Source organism: Balearica regulorum, chromosome 17 (genome assembly GCF_011004875.1).
Source record: "Balearica regulorum gibbericeps isolate bBalReg1 chromosome 17, bBalReg1.pri, whole genome shotgun sequence".
NCBI lineage: Eukaryota > Metazoa > Chordata > Aves > Gruiformes > Gruidae > Balearica > Balearica regulorum.
In genome coordinates this window covers 6,942,124-6,960,868 of record NC_046200.1, presented here as the reverse complement: position 1 = coordinate 6,960,868, position 18,745 = coordinate 6,942,124, and the positions used below count along the sequence as shown (strand labels likewise).

The window sequence follows — 18,745 nt, the reverse complement described above, 5'->3', positions numbered from 1 at the left end:
ACTCATTACCTACAAATTTATAACATCATGAAACACTACTGTACTGAAGGCTGCAATATAAACTTTCTTTTCTCAGTAGTGTGAAATGATAAGTCCCATAAAGGAAAGGGTAAGTTTCATTTCCATGTTTAAGGAATCAAGGACTTTCAGAATTCTGAAGTCTGGAAAAAATTAATAGGCACATAAACCCAAGGAAGTTTGACTTCATCTTTTTGAGCATCAGAATTTACAAAATTTGCAGGAGCTTTATACAAGGCCTGCATTAAGCGGCTTCAAAGATAATGGAAACCAGACGCATATAGAGAAGTTAAGATAATGTTGCTAAAAAATTAACAGAAAATTTGATTCTTAAAAGAGGTTGTAGACAAGACAGTATTTACATTTTATCTGAAATAGTTCAAGACCAATCTAAGATTTAATAAGAATTTGGAGATAGGAAAAAGTCTTGGTATTTCAATATCAGGCACAGAAAAAGCATTTGGACACACAACTTTCCACACTGCTCACTTACAATTTAAATATATCATTGCTTTTGTTGTTTTTTTGAGAAAACAAAAGAAAAAAATAGAGTATCTACTTTATTCAAGGATGCCCTCTGTAGCTATGGAACTTAAAAGTTAGTAGTCTCTCTCGGATGTTGTAATGAGAAATATAATTTAAAAGATCAATTTTTAAGTTTGAATCTTGCATATTCCTGAACTTTATTACATATAACAGTGCACCAGTGCAGAGAATAAAAGGTAAAATGATGAAAAATTATAGCAATTGACTGTATTTATTTACCATGAAACTACTTCCAACTTCAGAACAGAATACTATACTAACACCTAGTTTTATCACTTCAGTGGGATCCTTCAATTTACATGATTTTACCTTTGCAGATTTTTCTCAGTGTTAGACACTCCAGCAAAACTGTTCAAAGTAGATTTACCATCTGCATTTTACTTAATATAGTAAACTTTTTTTAATAGGAATCTCGTTAACTACTTTTTAGGACAGTTTTATGTTCAACAGTGAAGGCACTCACTCATTAGGCTTCATTAACAGAAATTGATTGAAGTTATCAAAAAACATTAAGGGTGTTATGCTAACAGACAGGAGACTTGGCCTCCTGCTTGCCCACCCCCCTCCACCCCATTTCTGTTTTTCCTAAGCAGGGAAAAATTCAACAGATACTCAGTGGAAGAATGCAGCTTCAAAGATTCAGGAGATTGAAAAAGAACATCAGTTATGAATGATCAAGCATGAAGCTAACGTGTTTTCTTCCCACCAGCACCCACATACAATTCATCAAGACACACCACCAGCTGCCTAATCACAATGCACTTACAATCAGAAGAATATTCTGCTTGTGATGTCTGTACAGCTGCCCCATCTGTTGACTGCGGTGTAGACGAGTTATTATCTGATTGTGCTTTGCGCACCAGTGCTGCAAGTGGATGATCAGGGTCTACCACCTTCAAAGGCTGAAAAAATTTTGAGAACAGGAAAAAAAAAATTTAAAATTTGAAGTACATATTTAAAGTAAGATAGCATCAACCTAAAGTGGAAAGCAAATTTATCTAAGTTAATAGACATCAATAATATTGTCCAAACACTGAAGTTACTGTTTTTGTAGCTCTCACATCAGAATCAACTTCTTTTTTGAAAATTAGTGGAAAACAAAACAAAAGATACTTTAAAGTAACATGAACAGAAATCCATGACATAAAAAGTGGGTATTACTCTTCCTCATTTGCTGCCAAAGCTGGGATAAGACACAGAATCTGACTTGTCTAAATATCAGACAGCACCACTGCCATTCCTCTGAAAGCCTCAAATGTGTACAACCATCTGTCATTCCCATTATTCCATCACCAAACTCAGAATATAAAAATAACACATCCAGTAAAATTTAAATTTAATTAGTACGTTCTACTGAAATATTATTCACAGAAACTATTACTTCATGTCAACATTTTATCTACTAAAATCTAAAAAGCAAACATTCTCTCTCAACTTAATATACAGAAGGCATTAAATATCTTCATCTTTTCAGCTTCAACACAGGTTCTGTGGGATAAATCCTTGAGTGATGCCCTCAATACGAAAGGGCATCAAAAATAGAAATATAATTCCTTTCAAATGGAAAAACAACAATTTAGGTACTAGAGAAAAGGTAACTTCAAAGTTTACCAAAATAGACCTAAATTACTAAGACACGGTCTGGAAAAACTAAAAATCTTTATTAACAAAAGATCTTAACATGTGCATATTAGAATTTTTGTGCCCATGAATCAGATTTTTACAAGATAGAAAGTAATTTTAAGAGTGTCAAGTACCTTCATGAGCTCTTCAAGCCTACTGCATTTTTTAGATGCAAAGAGACTCGGATGCAGATAATTTCCATCATCGTCGTCGTCATCATCGTCTTCTTCCTCAGATTTGGCTCTCGAGTCTAAATAAAAGTAATGTCTGAATTTTATCTGTGTTTGCTATGGGTTTATATTGGGAGAAAGATGGTATAGGACAAGCACGTGTCCTCAAGAAACTACCGTTTTCATAAATCTACTTATTCACAAAAACATAGATACAAGAAGATATTGCTAGCCATCAATAAAACTAAAACCTAAATGCCAAAACAATCTCTTCTTTTAAGAATCTCCTCCAATTTAAGCAAAATTTTGAATCATCACATCAATCTCAATTGCAGGATAACAGTATTGACGCTGCAACGCACCAAAAAGTTGTGGCTGTTTTACTAAAAAAGACCAGTGGATGTTTGAATGATTCACATCCTGAAGGCATCCATTTGACAAGCAACAACTTACGTTTTTTCTCGTCTGCTTTATTTTCAGAAGGAGCAGCATATCGTCCCTCTTTCATAGCCTTCTGAATGAATTTGTAGTAGGGATTGAGGTAGTGATCAAATCGCAGGAAGTCAAACTGGGAGTTGCGTGCTTGCTTGGCTTTTAGCATAATCTCAAACTGTGCTCCCTGCTTGCAGACAAAGTTTGCAGTTCGTTCTATAATCGCATGCATTTTTGCTGTTGGTGGCTGTGGGAATAAAATAACATATATTGGTATTTTCATAAGCAGCTTGTAAAGTGTGTTAGAGCTCCAGAGGGAATTAGAAAGAGCAGTAGTTCCCTGCCCCTCTTCATAGCTTTCTCTAGCAATTCAGTTTCATAATCACTTTCAACTAGTGAAAACATATCAGCACTGAAAAAAAAACCAGTCCAAATTTTCCCTAGCTGCTCATTCATTTCCTTTTGCAAGATCCTCTCCTTCTGTCAGCACAAGTATTTTTGCCATTGCCCACCAAACTGAAGAGGGAAATAAATCCTGGTTGAGTTTGATGTAGCAAAAAAATTCTTTTAAGCCAGGCACATTCCACAGCGATACAGACACTTCTGCTGGCACAGGACAGGAGACAGATGTATTTCCTGACACAACAGCGCCAACTTAAAGTGGCCCTACCTTCCAATATCACCAGGTGCTTTGAAGACTCAACATGTATGGTCTTCTTCCCAACAGTTGTTCTTTATTCTGTTATCAATGAAAGTGCAAATATTGTTCCCTAACTACAAAAGCTTGTTACTATGTATTTGCTTGGAAGGAACATGTTGTATCTTAAGACCATCGTAAGAATTGCAATTCCTATCTGTTGTCACATTCCCATAAAGAGTCATTGAACACTTTAACAATGAAAGAAAAAACAAAATTAATAAAGTTAAGCAGCATCCATGCATTTCCACTCCTGAAATCCCATCTAAGGAGTACTGCCATACCAAACCCAAGAAGTGAAAAGAACAAGAATATAGTTAAAGAATGAATCAATTTCACCATTCACTGTCTTTAATTTCACACTCAGATAGCTCTAGTTTGTCTTGTGCTCAATAAACTGTAGAAATACATACTCTGTGTGCCTATAAAGACTGAAACGTCACATTAATGATTCGTTTTAGCTTTGCGTTTTTATTGGTCTAGATCTTTTTCAGAAGATTGGAAGCACATGAGACAGTGGCACTCTAGGGAAAAAAGTCTGAGTGTGATCAAACAGTACCTTTTTAGAAACTATTTTCAGCTGATTGGATCCTTTACTAGAACGACATGTTCAATATGGAAAATAATTAGTTGTTTCAAGTTTTACTGTCCCTCTAAAACAATACCAAAGATTAATTAAAGACAATGAAGTTCTCAACAAACCGATAACATTTTGTGCACTGCCAATTTCACTATGTGATCATAGATCAAGTTTCTCTATTTCTGCGTTTCTTAAGCAGAAATACAAAATACACTTAAGGCCAAGAGATTCATAAACAAAGTTGCAAATCAGCAAGGAAGCTCAAAAAAAATTATATCTGAAATTACTATCTGGTCTTAAATTTGAAACTGGTACCACTATAAGCTCTGGAAAACAGGCACTATGAATATTAATATGCTTTTAATTGACTTCTAAGATTACGAACACCACCGATCTACAAAACTTTAGAAACATTACAAAGTGAAAAAACACTAAATGGCAAACAGAGATGCTGATATCATAGAAACATTCTAGTTTGCTATTACATTTAATAAAAAGACTAAACATTTAAACTGAGAACTGTTAAAACTTGTGAAGTAAGAGTATTTGCCAGAGCAGACAAAAAACCCTTCTGAAAAACACGTAAGTGCTATCGTCTAAGTCAGATATTCTGTTCCAATCTTTAATTAGTATTGTAATTAAAGGGTTTTCATGAATGAGTCTCCCTTACTGAAAGTTAAGCAACTACCCTCCAATCTTCAGTAAGCCTGGAAAATAATTTTAAGTCTTCTGTTGCCTCTCAATATTCTCATGTGGAGAAAACAAAGCACTTTTCAATCTCTGCTCATAAGTTTCACTGATAATTTGGCCCACTTCCATAGCATCCACACACTGCTTAAAATGCAATGGTCAAGAAAAGTCATCTTTGCCCATAACCCTGACATCAACAGTTTTAAGCATTGGAAGATGTCCTGCATCCTCGACACAACTCTTCTGTTTTAATTTCCAGAATGACATTACTGCTGCAGTTGGAGTTGCCATGTGCTGAACACTGAACAGCTTACTACAGCCTCTGGATGTTTTCTGCAGTAGCAATGCCTAACTACTTAGTCTTCATTTAACATTTGCACTTTGGATGCTCTGTATTACAGGAACTATTTCATATCTGTTTTTACTGAACTGCATCTTGCGGATTGTGAACGAGTCTCCACGTTAGCAAGCGGATTCTCAAATTTTATCTTATTTCCAAGCACTACAATTTCCTCCCCAAAATGATTCAAAGGTTACAAGTGTCCTTCCCCTGCTGTGACCATCAACAAGTACCACGTCTTTTAACTTGAATGTTAATTAGCAGTAAACTCAGGAAAGACTATAACACCACTCTGTCATTTCCACAAACCAGCAGTGTATCTGTACACCTTTTCCAATCACTTGTGAATCAACATAATGGCAGTGGAATTTATGATGTGTTTCTCTCTCTTTTTTTTTTTTTTTCTCCTCTCTTTTAATGGGAACAGGATAGAGCGAGAAGTATTTTTTAAACATGCCTGTAAAACCCCACCAATAATTTGCCAGGCTTCTATCCTTCACAGCAATTGAATGAAAATCTACAGAATAAATACATTCAATGGTGAAACTGAATGACTTCACTGGAACAAAACCAACAAATAATCAAGGTTTACAAAAAAAAAAATTCTCATAATTCCCAACCCATTGTCATATATACATTGTTTTCAGAGCTGCTGTCTACACATCTTGGGTTGGGGTTTTTCTTAATCAAAACCAAGTATGCCCACATTTGTTTTCTGTTCATTTGAATATACTAGAGTTGAATAGCTGAGAAATTCCTTCAGTAAGCCCCACACTGCATTCTGCAACTTAAATGTAAAATACGTCTTAGTTTCAGAACAAAATTCAAGCAAAACAGCCATCTAAAACAGCAAACATTCTTTCACCAGCAGCTACTTTTTGGAAACAGTATCCAAATGCTAAATACGCAGCTTCTCACTGAGAACTCAACATTCTTATTCTAAGACTAAAGTATAACTCATAATTTAAAGGCAACAACATATAAAAATCTTCTCTGAACTCAGAAGTATATTTGTAAGCACTCTACTGACAAAATGTATTATAACATTGTAAAGAAAAGTAGAGGAAGTAAATTCAGAACAAGTTGTACATTAGATTTGTTAAATAGCTCTTATTTAATATAAAAAAACAGAACAGAATAAAAATTTTCAATTAAAAGCTAATGAAGTAGGAAAAACACTCTTAAACAAATACTGTGTTCACTATTAGTTATTCTAACAGCGTGCTTTAAATGTTTACTGGCCAAGGTTATCAGGTTGAGAAGGCAGCCCAAATACAAGTTAACACTTTCATGACCACAGTATGGGAGAAAGAATATTATTTGACTTCCCAGTATCTTTTATGAAACTTGAAATAAATTGAAAATCCTCAGGGTTACAACTGTACTCAAGCACGTGACTGTTCAGCTCCCTTCAGTAAAGATACATATGTTGCAATTAAGTTTACAGTTTACTATGTAGCAAACCCCAGTAACATCACAGGAAGGAAAGATACTTGCTAATACTTTCAAGTTATTTCAGAATTTGCTAGAAATAAACTATTGTTTTTCTCCTTGAATAGGCTATTAAATATAATGTTTATATATAATATAAACAGCCTTAATATTTGATCACTTCCTACCACACCATTAAAAAGAATCCAGAAAAAAGTCTTGAGCAGAAACAATATTTCGGTTTAATTGGTCCTTTACATTTGGAATGTCAACCTTGACATCTCAGTAAGTAACCATTCCAAGAACAACTGCCTTTTTTTGGCATTATCTAAAATAACTTCACAAGTAATACTAAATGCACTTAGCATAAGCACTGCAATAATTTCAGTGTGAAAAGAAGATTCAAGAGAGTTGATAGAACTCAAGAATTAGAAAAAGAACATCTGAAATTAAGCTACTATTTTAGAGTAATTTACAATGTACTACACTAAAGGTAATGGAAAAAAATCAGTAGAGCACCATAAACTCCTTGAAAATTGACAGAAATGTAGGTTGCATTAAATGTACACACATACCAGTTCCACGTCAGAAGGTACATTCAGTCCCGGAGGGGCAACAAAAGGTTCTTCATTTTCTTCTACATTTTCTGTCTGAGCTGTTTCTACAAGAAATGACAGAATAAAATACTATAGGACAAAATATGTCAAAGTACCCAAACATTAACAAAAAAATATTAAAATAAAGTTTATCTAAAAGAATGTGCAATCAAAAAATTTATCAAATGAAACTATAACCAGCATTTGCACTGAATACATTTAAATACCATTCCTCTCCTGGGTGTTATGCGTACTTTATTTAAGATTCCATAAATTATGTCTTAATAGAGATATTAGGAAGACTAAAACCCTATAAACCTTAGCCCTGACTACAGTGCTGAAGACAAGTGTCAAATCACTAGAAAACATCATTTTCATGAATATTACTTTTTCACAAGAAAACCCACACAAAATTAAGGGGAGCCATTTTCAATGCAGTGGGTGAATCCTTCCCTAACAATGATTAGCCTATTACAGATATCAAATATCTCTAAAGCTGTTAAGACCCATACATCTGGTCTGTCTGAATTCAGTTCCCTGTTAATCCACCATTTCAGCCTATGCAAACAACCCCAGGTACTTTCATCAGCACCCCAATGAAAGTTGTATGGGAATGCAATGAGGAGGCTAAAATCCACTTTCATCACCTACAGAGATAAACCAGTAGTTGCCTTAATAATTGATGAAAATAAACGTTGCCACTCATCTGTGAGTTCAGTCTAAAGTTGGTATGGTTCCTTTTATATTAACACATGTAACAGATTTATCACATGAACTAGTTATCTAAAATAGTTATTCTTTTACACAGGCCAATTTGTATTACATTATGTTATCTGGTATACCAGAAACATTCCTCTGAAAATATTTTGCTTTACAAATATTTATAACAACTGAAGTGGAACGTTTACTTTTAAAAGTAACTTTTAGTATTATCTATTCTACTAACTTTAAGAGAAAATGTATGCCAGTTTTAGATAGCACCAACTGCCTGAAAACCTGACTACGGGAACTATGGAGACAGACAGCAGAACAGCCTAATCATGCGTGAGATGTAACAGCAATTACTACATACAAGCTTTTACCCATGCAAGAAAGAGTTAACTTTTTTGTTGCTGTCTGGCAGGTTGGTTTTTTGTTTTGTTTTTTTTTTTTAAGTGAACTAAAATAGTTCAACTCCACAACTGCACACAGAAATTTCAGCATCAAGGAGAGCAGGAAGAAGCAGCAGACAAAGCAGAATAGGACTGTTTCTTTTGGCAGCAGCTCCAGCTAACACTTGAAGTGTTCAGAGTTACAAGCCTGCAATTCACATTACTGTTATCTGCATCTTCCAATACTGGATTTTACTCTACTATGATTTATAAAAAATGAATGTTAAGAATTTATTATCCTGTATTATTGGAAATTGTTATCATATAGCAATCTATTAAAAGTCTGTACAGTTCAACTACAGCAAAACATAATACCAATGTCTCTGTCTCACTTTTGCCCCAAGTACTACCAAGTGTTACTAGAAAATGCCCCTTTGTTATCCATCATTACTAAAAAGTTTCTAGAAGATAAAGAAGTTTGGTAAGAAAGCTCACAACTGACACAATGCTCCAATGGCCTGCCACGAGGATCTCTACTTCTTGCCAGCAGCACCAAGAATTCTCACATTACACCACAAGATTTTGTAATAGCTTCACCACAAGATTTTGTAATAGCTTAGCATGACACTTCCATGCTGCATCAAATATTAATTAACTAAATATTAACTTGTTGGAAGACTGGGTAGCTATATTTCTCTTTGACAATGACTAAGTTGTCGCATTTTAGCATTATTCCTAAAAATATGACTTCATTAAGGCTGAAAGACATTATTCCAGATATCTCATCATTCCAGGAAAGAAAAAAAAAATGTGGAGCAATCCAGACACAACTTGAACTCACAACAGCTGTCTTTGCAAATGAAACTGGAATTTTTATTTATTCCTTGTACACTTGATTAAAGGTAGATTCTGCAACATGGCACATTTTCATGCAGTTCTGCAAAGGCCTCCTGCAATACAGACACCCTACAGGGTTCAGCAGATGCCCTTTTTAGTGACCAATAGAGAGAGGACATTCACCTTTTCAATCTCTATGCAGCAGAGGAAGATGGGGGAGCCAAACTACAAACATGTTCTCTACCACCTCCAATTTTTCAATAGGCTTATCCCTATATATACACAGATTCACACAACATGAAAAACACCCCTATGACAAAGAAATACTTCAAAACTCTGTGTAAAGAGAACTTAGAAATTATTTGGTTGTGGAATCTACCAGACAAATGGGAATAAAACAAACGAAATAAAGCCCAGAAAAAACAAAACAATTCAGCATCAGTACTGAAGAGTACAGGAGAAATCATTCGTAGATTGCAAGTGGCATGGACACTGCACTGACACAACCCCTCACACAAAGCAGCAAAAACCACTAAATAAGCTTTAGCACCTAAAATGATTCTGCATTGTAGCATGCACTTTGGTAAAAAAAGTACATCTCATACCGTGGTAACTGACCAATAAGGTAGTTAAACAAGCCAATTGTTAATTAAACAATCCTAACTTTACTAAGACATAGTTCAATAACACTTGAAAGCCTCCTTAAGACTTAATGTTAAAAATGCAAAGTTATGGTAATTAAAGATGGGAACATGAGAACCTGAATACTGCATTTTTTAAGATTACAGAGAGGGGCACACTATGTTGAAGACAGACTTGTTTATAGTCTGTTATTAAGATGACAAAATCTAAACTTAAAAAAATATATTCTCGTTAATTACTATTCTGTCAATGTTTGTAACGCTTTCCCTTCTTGACCAAGTGTTAACAAAGTCATGTGATGAATTACTAGTTTTTTTCTAAATAAGAATATGCAAGACAGCAGAATTAAATTTTCTATCCTGACTACTGTAGTATTGACAGTGCCACAGCAGGAAAACATTTAAGCACATCAAGAGTGAAATTTGCAAAAACTCAGTGACACAGTTCCATGAAGACTTTGCTGAAATGCTTTGCCATTTCTCACTTGCATTTTAACGAAACACACATTTTCAACCTTCAACTGCAAGTGAGACACACAGAGGTGCTATGTTCTTCCTCTCAATTAATCCTTGCTGTCCTTGCCCCTTACCTCTTTGTTTTGCAGGCTGATGCTCCTCCTCCTCAGTGGGTTCTGAAGGGTCATAATAATCACTGCCATAACGGAATCCCACTGCATTGTAAGTACCATCCTCTGCCAAAGCTTCACTCAGTCTTTTATATTCCTCCTCTTGAACAAAAATGCAATTACCAATCATTAGAACATACTTAAAAGCTAATTTCTTTTAAAAAAAAAAGTAATATTTCTTACTTTAGTTTTCAAATGAGAAGTTTTCACCTAAGCATTTTAGCTTTCATTAAAAACTGAACAGAAAAACATAGTGTGTATATATGCTGACCATTTAGTTCCTCCTGAAGAGATAAAGGCTGGGGGTTAAAAGATTCTACTGTAATTATGCATACAAAACCACAGAATTTCATTTATGCAACACTAAAAATGGAGCAGAACGTGCTTATTTTGAGTTTTTTTGAGTCTGAAATCCCAGTGTGCCCTCAGAACCTGGGCAATTTCTGTGTGGATCTATATTTAAACTATCCCGAGGTCCTCTCACATATGCAAAGATTCCCGTTTTTCGAATCCACTGGGTACTGTCAAGATAATGTCAGAAAAAGAGAGTATAAAATTAGAAGTAAATTTAATTTCCTAATGATTTATTTAAACATGTGCTAAACTCAGGAAGTTTCCTTGAGCAATACCTTGCCTCGCCTCCTCCTCAAGCAAGTCCGTATGCAAGGCTAAATACCTCTCTTCATCACAGAGGGCTTCTATTCTAGCTTCCTCTTCTGACAATTGATAATCTCTGTTCCACGTGGAATATTCAGCATCATATTCAGAGAGGTCATGTAGGTGACCACGCCCATCGTACCTGCAAGATGAAACAGCTGGTCAATGCAAAAAACTTAGGGCTTGGGTTTATGCGACTACTTAAATACTTACCCATTAAAAATGAAAAAAAAAATACTTATACGTTAAAGCATATTTCCTTTTAGAAGTTACGTTTAATTTTGATAATCATTTGTCACCAACTATTGAAAATTTGTTTAATAATCTAAATTCCTCTCAAAGAAACTAATAAATTATTACAATTAAAGGCAAAGGTATCCTTTAATAGTTTAAGTGGGATCCATTTCCTTAACAGCTCTTACCGTACGTGCTTCAACCAACCAATCAATGTCACTTGCAAAATACGTTTTTCTGGAAAGTCAAATAGCTTACATTCACACAAACCCGAATACATAAATACCTATCCGTAAGAACCAAACGGTCGAAATTTCCTCGCTTCTTTCTGCTAGTCCCGAACTCTCAGGAGATATCTTCACCATAGAAACTTGCGTCCATTGGAGGTAAAATCATGGCTAGGCTCGGCCCCTAGCCATTTGGCTGAGGAAATAAGTTCTGGGTTATGTGATAGAGAGACACACATACATAGGAACAGTAACATATACATGCAATTTAAGGAGGTTCACCGTAAAAACGGCAAAGATCAATGACGTACAGTTCCTTTCTACTAAGCAGAAATAATGTATTTGCAGGAAAAGCACTGCATTGGGATAATGTTTATGCTTCAGTAAGAGAAACTGATTGAAAAATAAAATGACAGTAAACTCGACTCCGCTGAGGTGTCTTCCCACACACAACTCTTGACTTGTGCCAACTTGCTAGACCAAAAACAAAGAAAGTAAATATTCTTATAGCAAAAAGTTAATGAAACACATAGGTCTGGTTAATCAAGCTCTGTCCACAGGCAAACTTCAACCCATGTCTTCTCATAGCAATGTGCTTTTCTCAAAATGGTGAAAATGAAGACTTCCTGCTGCTGGAGATAAAAAGAATCTAAGCTTCCAAAGGAGTTTATAAGATTAGTAATTGCAAGCTACCTTAACTTACAAATGTATGTTATTTAGATTTTTTGGTATTATATGTACATACATGCACATACTTAGTTTTTGCTCCCAACAATTTCTGTAACGCCTGTAAACTGGGTTACTGTTGCACGGGACCACAAAAATGGCCTCTACCTACTAATGAAACTTGTCACAAAAGTGATCTGCATTAGAAGTGTGCATCATAACACTTCTATTCTCATTTAAGTAAGATATCTAACATAGCTACAAACATTTATGGTTGGTTTTTTTTCATGTCTTTATGTTTATTCCAATTTAACAAATTAATTTCAATCATAAAAATCATTAATGGTGTAAACCCCAACATAGTGCAAGGGTATTTCTTTGTTCTCCAGTCTTGTGGAAAGAAATTCAAAGACCTTCCCTTACCGATATTTTTCCAAGCCAAATACAGTTGTTACATGAAATTGAGAAAAATCATGTATAGCACCAAAGCAATGATGAAATTGAGGGAACAAATATCTATAGTATGTCATGTGATCCTTTTCAAACCAAAATCCTTCCATCTTTCCCACTGAGGTTTTCAGGGTCAGCCACAACTCTTAAATTGTACTTTCAGTGCTCCACTCAAATACACCCCACCTGACCTCCCATTTTTCCCTCTCCCCAGAAAATATTCAGAAAACTCATTCTAAATGAATTTATTTCTAAATCCCACCCTGCACTGCTGAAACAACTTAGAGACCAGAAGAAACATCCAAGCAGATTCTGTTACCTTCTCTGGCCATGAGCCTGTAGCTACTGCAAAACAACCAAAAAAAAGCCACCCTGACATAAAATTTGAAAATCAAGCACACAAAATCAAAGCCATCCTGCCTAATACGCTGCATCATGGCACAAAGAAAAAGTAATTAGGCCAAGTATTGCTTTTGGCCACAACAGCCTGTGGCTGGATTACGTAGGAGAAATAAGAAAACCCCATTTCCCCTAAGGTGAATAAATACCTTTCCACTCCCCACACTGCAGTCTTCTCACTTAGAGAACATATAAAGTGCCTGAGAAGTACTCCCATGCAATAAGGCCCCCTTGGTTTCCAAGTGAGAAAAGATGATGTTTGTGGTTTGCATTGAAAAGAAAGAGACCATTCCCACTCTCCGCCCTGTAAACTCTACCCTAACAAGTGGATCAGAAAGACCCAACGCACGCTGTCAGAAGGAGGGGAACCTCCCAACACTGCCAGAGCGGGGAACCCCAAGTTCTCGCTGCCAGGGGGGGCGGCCCTGCAGCGTTACAAAAGCAGCACTCGAAGCACTCTTCCAGGAGGAGCTGCTCTCCAACTCTGCCAGTGAGGATCCCCACACGTCTACCAGAGTGAGCCCTTTGTTCATCCCCCGCCCTCACTTGCCCACAGCATAAGGGGAGGTACAGACAGAGGCTATAACAGGAGAGCTCGCAGCAGAGTCTGGGGGTTGTGTTACACCGACCTATCGATCATGATCTTGGGGTCTCCCATCCAAGGAATAAGGTGTCGCCCCTGCTCCTGGTACTGAGCCTTCTCATCATCTCGAAACAGCTTGCAGGCATAGCCGAACACCAGCAGCTCCACACGGCTACTCCCACCTCCACCTCCTCCTCCACCTCCTCCGGGGGGCCCGGGGACCGCTCCCCCGCCTGACAACAACATTAGGGGCGGCGGGCCTGCTTCTTCTGCAGTTCGTCGAGAACCTCCGACCCCTCCGTACATCATCAGGGGATGCAGCGAGGAGGAGGAAACTCGCAGTAACAACGACTGTCCGAGAAGCGAGTCCCTTAGAAAGCCGGGCCCGCACTAAACTCCCCAGCTCCAGAGCACCACAGTCGCCATCACCCGAAACAAAATGGCGATTCTTCCGCTTCCGCTGGCAGAGCAGAGCCTAGCCTGGCTTCCGGCTGGAGGCAGATTCGCCGTCGGTTTGGGCAGCCCGAGTGCGGACTGGAAGGAAAAAGCAGCGCGGCGCGGCTCCGCGGTGCCGCCAGGACAGCGCAGCGTCCAGCGATAACGGCCGGTTGCCAGGCGAGGACTGTGACGCCACGGGCGTGACGAAAGTGCGGAACGAAGGGAGGGGGAGGAGCGGCAGGAGGGGCGGTTCCGCTCTTCTGAGGCGCTGGGCGTGTTTCGGCGGGGCTGTTGGGTCCTGCCGCGACCCGGAGGCTGGCGGGGCGGGCTGGGACGCTGTGGTGGTATCCCGCAGCTGAAATCTGTACAAAGCGTTTAAAAAGAGACCGAGGGAGGTCGCGGAGGCTCTGCACGGGGCAGGGAGCCGTGTCTCCCCGTGTCTGTCACGCAGCTGAGAAGCCCCGTAGGGGACTGACGACGGGGAGTTATCGCCGAGAAAGGCAGCGATAGGGGAGTTATCGGCGACAAGGGCAGCGATAGTGCCGAAAGGAAACGGAGAGGCTGAGGGACGCGGGCTGCAGGAGCGAGTGGCGGGGCGGGCGACTCTCACAGGGGCAGAGCTGTGGGGAGCGGGATTCACCTCAGGCTGCGTGAGGACTTCGAGGGGAAAGTGGGCTGTGGCACTGAGGAACGTTTTTTTTTTTAAAAAAATAGACTATTTTTGCTGAAATTTTCAATATTTTTTTACCTCGGAATTATTATTTCTGTCGTTCTTCAAGAAGTATGAAGAAACACATTGTTTTGCGTACAATAAAATTTAGTAGTGTTTTGCAGTTCACAGTGGGAGTTAATCCATAGCCTTTGTTACAAGAAGTTCTGGATGCCCACAAATACAGACAGAACTGCTGGGGTTTTCCTGTGTGAACAACTTCCTGATGTCACTGTACACAAAGGAATGAAATATGTAAAAATGCGTGAGGAAAAGCAATGCACAAGCATGGGAAGAGAGATGGATAGCTTGTGTCAGCATTTAGAAATACTTGCTACCATCTAAACTTACTGAAGGAGGAATCTAGACACTTCCTTGGATGCCTCTTTATTCATCTATAGTCATTAAATTAAAAACAGTATGTGGGGTTTCCACAGTATCTCAAAGTGAATTATGGAATGTGGCTAAACTTTATAATGCTGCTTTTAGGCAATTGTGACACATACACAGTTCCACCTTCCATTCCATGTCCTAGAAAAGACAGTTAAAAATCTACTGAAGTTAACATCTGTGTCCTTCACAATGAGCACGTGGAAGTTACCAGTAATTGATACTTCAAAGCTATCAGTGAACAAATCTGTGAAAGGTAGATGCTTCAGATGCATCTTACTGTTTTATAAAAATAATGACTGAGGAGTTTTAATGAAGAGAGAAGCTCTCGAGTTGTTTAAATGAAGAGAGAAGTTCTAAGTATAACACTCATCTTTGAGAAAGAAAACACAGACCTGAACGCCAAGGAGACAGGTGGAAACATGCTTGAACATTGTGCAACAACTATATACCAGCTGGGAAACATTTGGAGTAAAGAAAAGAGCAGTAGAAAATGATAGAACTCCAAGGAAAAAATAAACAGGTTTTGATGGGGAGTATAAGAAAGCAATTGAACATTGATATGTGGCCAGGATTTTGTGACTTCCATAAGTCTTCTGGTAATGCAAATGATTCAGCAAAAAGATAGTATGGCACAAAAATGGCTCTGCGGTTGAAGTGGCAGTGTAATAAGATAACTTCAGACCATTTTACTGGGGTATCAGCATTTGAGACAAGGACATGAACTGTGCATGAGTCAGATAAAGGACAAAAATGGAAACCTTAGTTACAAAGAATGCAATTACAGAAAGATGGAGGGAGTATTTTAATGATCTCTTTAATGGTGAAATGGATAAAGGCGAACAAACAGCAATTTTCCAGCCAGCTGAGCCATTTGTAGAAGAACCAAGAGGTGACCAGAAAACCCAGGAACAATAAAGCACCAGGTGTTGATAATGTTGCCACTGAATTGTTAAGAACCAGGGGGGATAAGACTTTAAAAACTCGTTTGTGTTAGTCTGGTGATTTGAAAATAATGTAAAGAAATGGAAAGGGGGAACCACATGTCTATTTTTGAGAAAGGGGACAAAATGAAACCTGAGGCCTGGGGCAGCATCTTGCTGTTTCTTACAGCATGTGGTGTTCTAGGCTATTTGTTTACATGTAATTTGCCTGTAAACACAAGAGAGACTGAGAGAGGTTTCTGGAAGAACAGGACTACAGCACAACAGTTATTTTCAGATTATTGAGTACCCGAGGAAAAGAAGTAGCAACACGAGCAGGCTATGTACAGGGATCTTTAATGTATTTAAGAAAGCATGTCATAGCACATTATGAATTTGCATTGTTATAAAAAAGCACCCCCTTCCTTTTTTCCCCATTTTTTGGATGTTTTTTACTGTACATTATACTCAGGAAGGAAAAACAACTTTAATATCTACTAATAAGATACTCTGAAATTACTATAGGCTTCTGGTTTAAAGTCTTTATATGGTAGGATGCCCATGTTATTTCATTCAGACCCTTGATTAGTCCCAGCTGTTCTGGCTGTGATGAAGAGAGGATAGCTGTAAGAGGAAAAATTTACAAAATTAATCTCTCTCCCTCTCACTTTTTCTATTTTCATTTTGCTATTTGTAGGAAAGCAAGAATAAAGCAAGTAAAAACCAAGCCTTTCTTTCCTAGGCTGATACCAGTCTTTTTTTCCCTATCGTAATGGAAGTGTAGTCATCTAGTATAGTTTTGCAGTTTAGCTAAAAGTGTATAATAGCACATTAATTTTTAGTTCTGAAGTAGGTTTGAAAGAAAAGTATGTTGTGCTAATTCTAAAGAAAAATACCATTTATATCACATTTCAGCAATATAAAGGAATTTTCAGCATACCAAAAGAATGCATCAAATGTTATTCCAAGCACAGGGGAGATATGAAATCTGAAGCTCTGGGGTTAGAGACCCTGCAGAAAACAAAGCACAGGATAGGTAAGCAGTTCCATACAAAAAGACGTGCAGTTTTTCAGTAATTAAGAAGCTATAACTTGGAAATGGGATTTGGTATATATTCAAAGAACAGGCTTGTAGTCTTCTATAGTGGTTATAAGGGGACAAAACTGTATATGAGAAAGCTACCATAAAGGATTTTGTTGATCAACATGAGCATAATTTTTTATAGTAAAAATAGAAAACTTACATATGACTATATTAATCTTGACATTGGTGCTCTCAAACTATTGAAGTAGGTTTTTTATTTTTGTAGAAAATGCTCTGCTTAGTCAGGCTAGAGCCAAGATCTAATGGTTTGGGTTTTTTGGTCATCATTTGTTTGTTATGGAACTTGGCATGAACCCTCACTGCCATCGGACTTCTTTATTCTATCTCAGCAGTGTCTTGTAACAAAAGAGCTGCCGAGTTCTTTAGGGAAGGATGCACAGAACCTGCAAGGTTTCCTTGAACACTGAAATTGTACGTAATTATTCTCTCAAAGAAGATATTCTCTAAATTATCATGACTTTTTGAGCAGATTTTATTGTTACTTTTGCTATTACTGTAGGAACCACATATAAAACATACGGTAATTCCAATTCAATTGAATTGGAATCACATTTTAAATACAGAATTGCTGTATAACAGTGGCTAGGTAAACAATTTATGGATATGTTAATGACTGCAGTATGTAACTGGCTGCATTAATGACTGGGTGCAGAGTAGTGGTGAAGGATTTCCAGCTCTTTTTAATCATAAGCTTGCTGTAATTCATAGCTTTGTTGCTCATTTTATATCCAGAGAGTTACTTAACTCTTGTATGAATTGTATAAAGATGCTGTTTACCTCTCTCTTAAAAAAAATGAGGTAAACCCCCCTCTCTTCTTTTTAGCAGCGTTTTTATCTATTGATCACCTTTCTTATGCTGACAAGTTACACAGATATGTCATGTATCCTTTGGTAGGGTTTTTTTGTTTTGCTTGGGGGTTTTGTGTATGTGTGTGTATTTCACAGCCTGCCAGTTTCTAGGACTAATTTATTTGGTTACGGTCTTTAGGCCAGAGGACTCCTTTCTTGTGGGTGGTTGCAAGAAGCAAAGATGCACTTAAATATAAACAGAAAACAGTACACATAGCTTGTCCTTTTTCCTTTCCCTTTGCTTTCTCTTTTCTTTATTCAAACTCACCTTCACTGTTGTATTTTATAAGGCATTTTATTACTGTGTGCTTGAAAAGGGTAAATTAAAGCTTATGAGTAGCCCTAACAATCAATGTTGGGTTTACTCTTGAATTGTCTTATAGCAGTAGCTCTGTTTTCTTACAGTTTTTCCCAAATAAAAATGCTTGTGTATGAGACATTTTCAGTTAAAGTGTGCAACAAGCAATTTCTGTTATTGTAGAAAAGATTCATAGATAAAATGAAATAGTCTTAAAATATGATTAGTTTATAATGAACTAAATTATTTATATTCAGCTTTCATCATAGATTTGCTTTTGTTGTTACTGTGGAAACGCATGACACAAGTTCCATAAGGAATGTGTTGTGGTTTTGTTTGCAAAGCATAGTATCATTGGATAGTAACTTAAATTGTTTTGTTTTTTGTTTTCTAAGTAAGGTTCCCTCTTGCAGATAAAGTAATCAAAATGAATTGCTACTTTGTAAACAGCACTGATGTGTTTAAGAGCAACCCTCAAAGTTGATAGTGTATCTGTCTT

General features: G+C 37.3%; 1 protein-coding gene across 7 annotated transcripts in view; it reads right to left on the bottom strand.

Moving 5' to 3' along the window:
* Nucleotides 1-14,007, bottom strand: part of SFSWAP (splicing factor SWAP) — a 47,425-nt gene extending 33,418 nt beyond the window's left edge. Inside the window, exons 1-7 of one of the 7 annotated variants that reach the window (XM_075770208.1) lie at nucleotides 13,581-14,007; nucleotides 10,948-11,117; nucleotides 10,283-10,420; nucleotides 7,103-7,188; nucleotides 2,811-3,036; nucleotides 2,322-2,437; nucleotides 1,331-1,466 (exon numbers count right to left, since the gene is read on the bottom strand). In XM_075770208.1, coding sequence (XP_075626323.1) covers nucleotides 1,331-1,466; nucleotides 2,322-2,437; nucleotides 2,811-3,036; nucleotides 7,103-7,188; nucleotides 10,283-10,420; nucleotides 10,948-11,117; nucleotides 13,581-13,843 — 1,135 coding nt within the window. In that variant the 5' untranslated portion in view covers nucleotides 13,844-14,007. Of the gene's footprint in view, nucleotides 1-1,330; nucleotides 1,467-2,321; nucleotides 2,438-2,810; nucleotides 3,037-7,102; nucleotides 7,189-10,282; nucleotides 10,421-10,947 lie in introns of all 7 variants that reach the window. The other 6 variants (XM_075770202.1, XM_075770204.1, XM_075770206.1 and 3 more) reach the window with 6 other exon arrangements.
* Nucleotides 14,008-18,745: the final 4,738 nt, after the last annotated feature.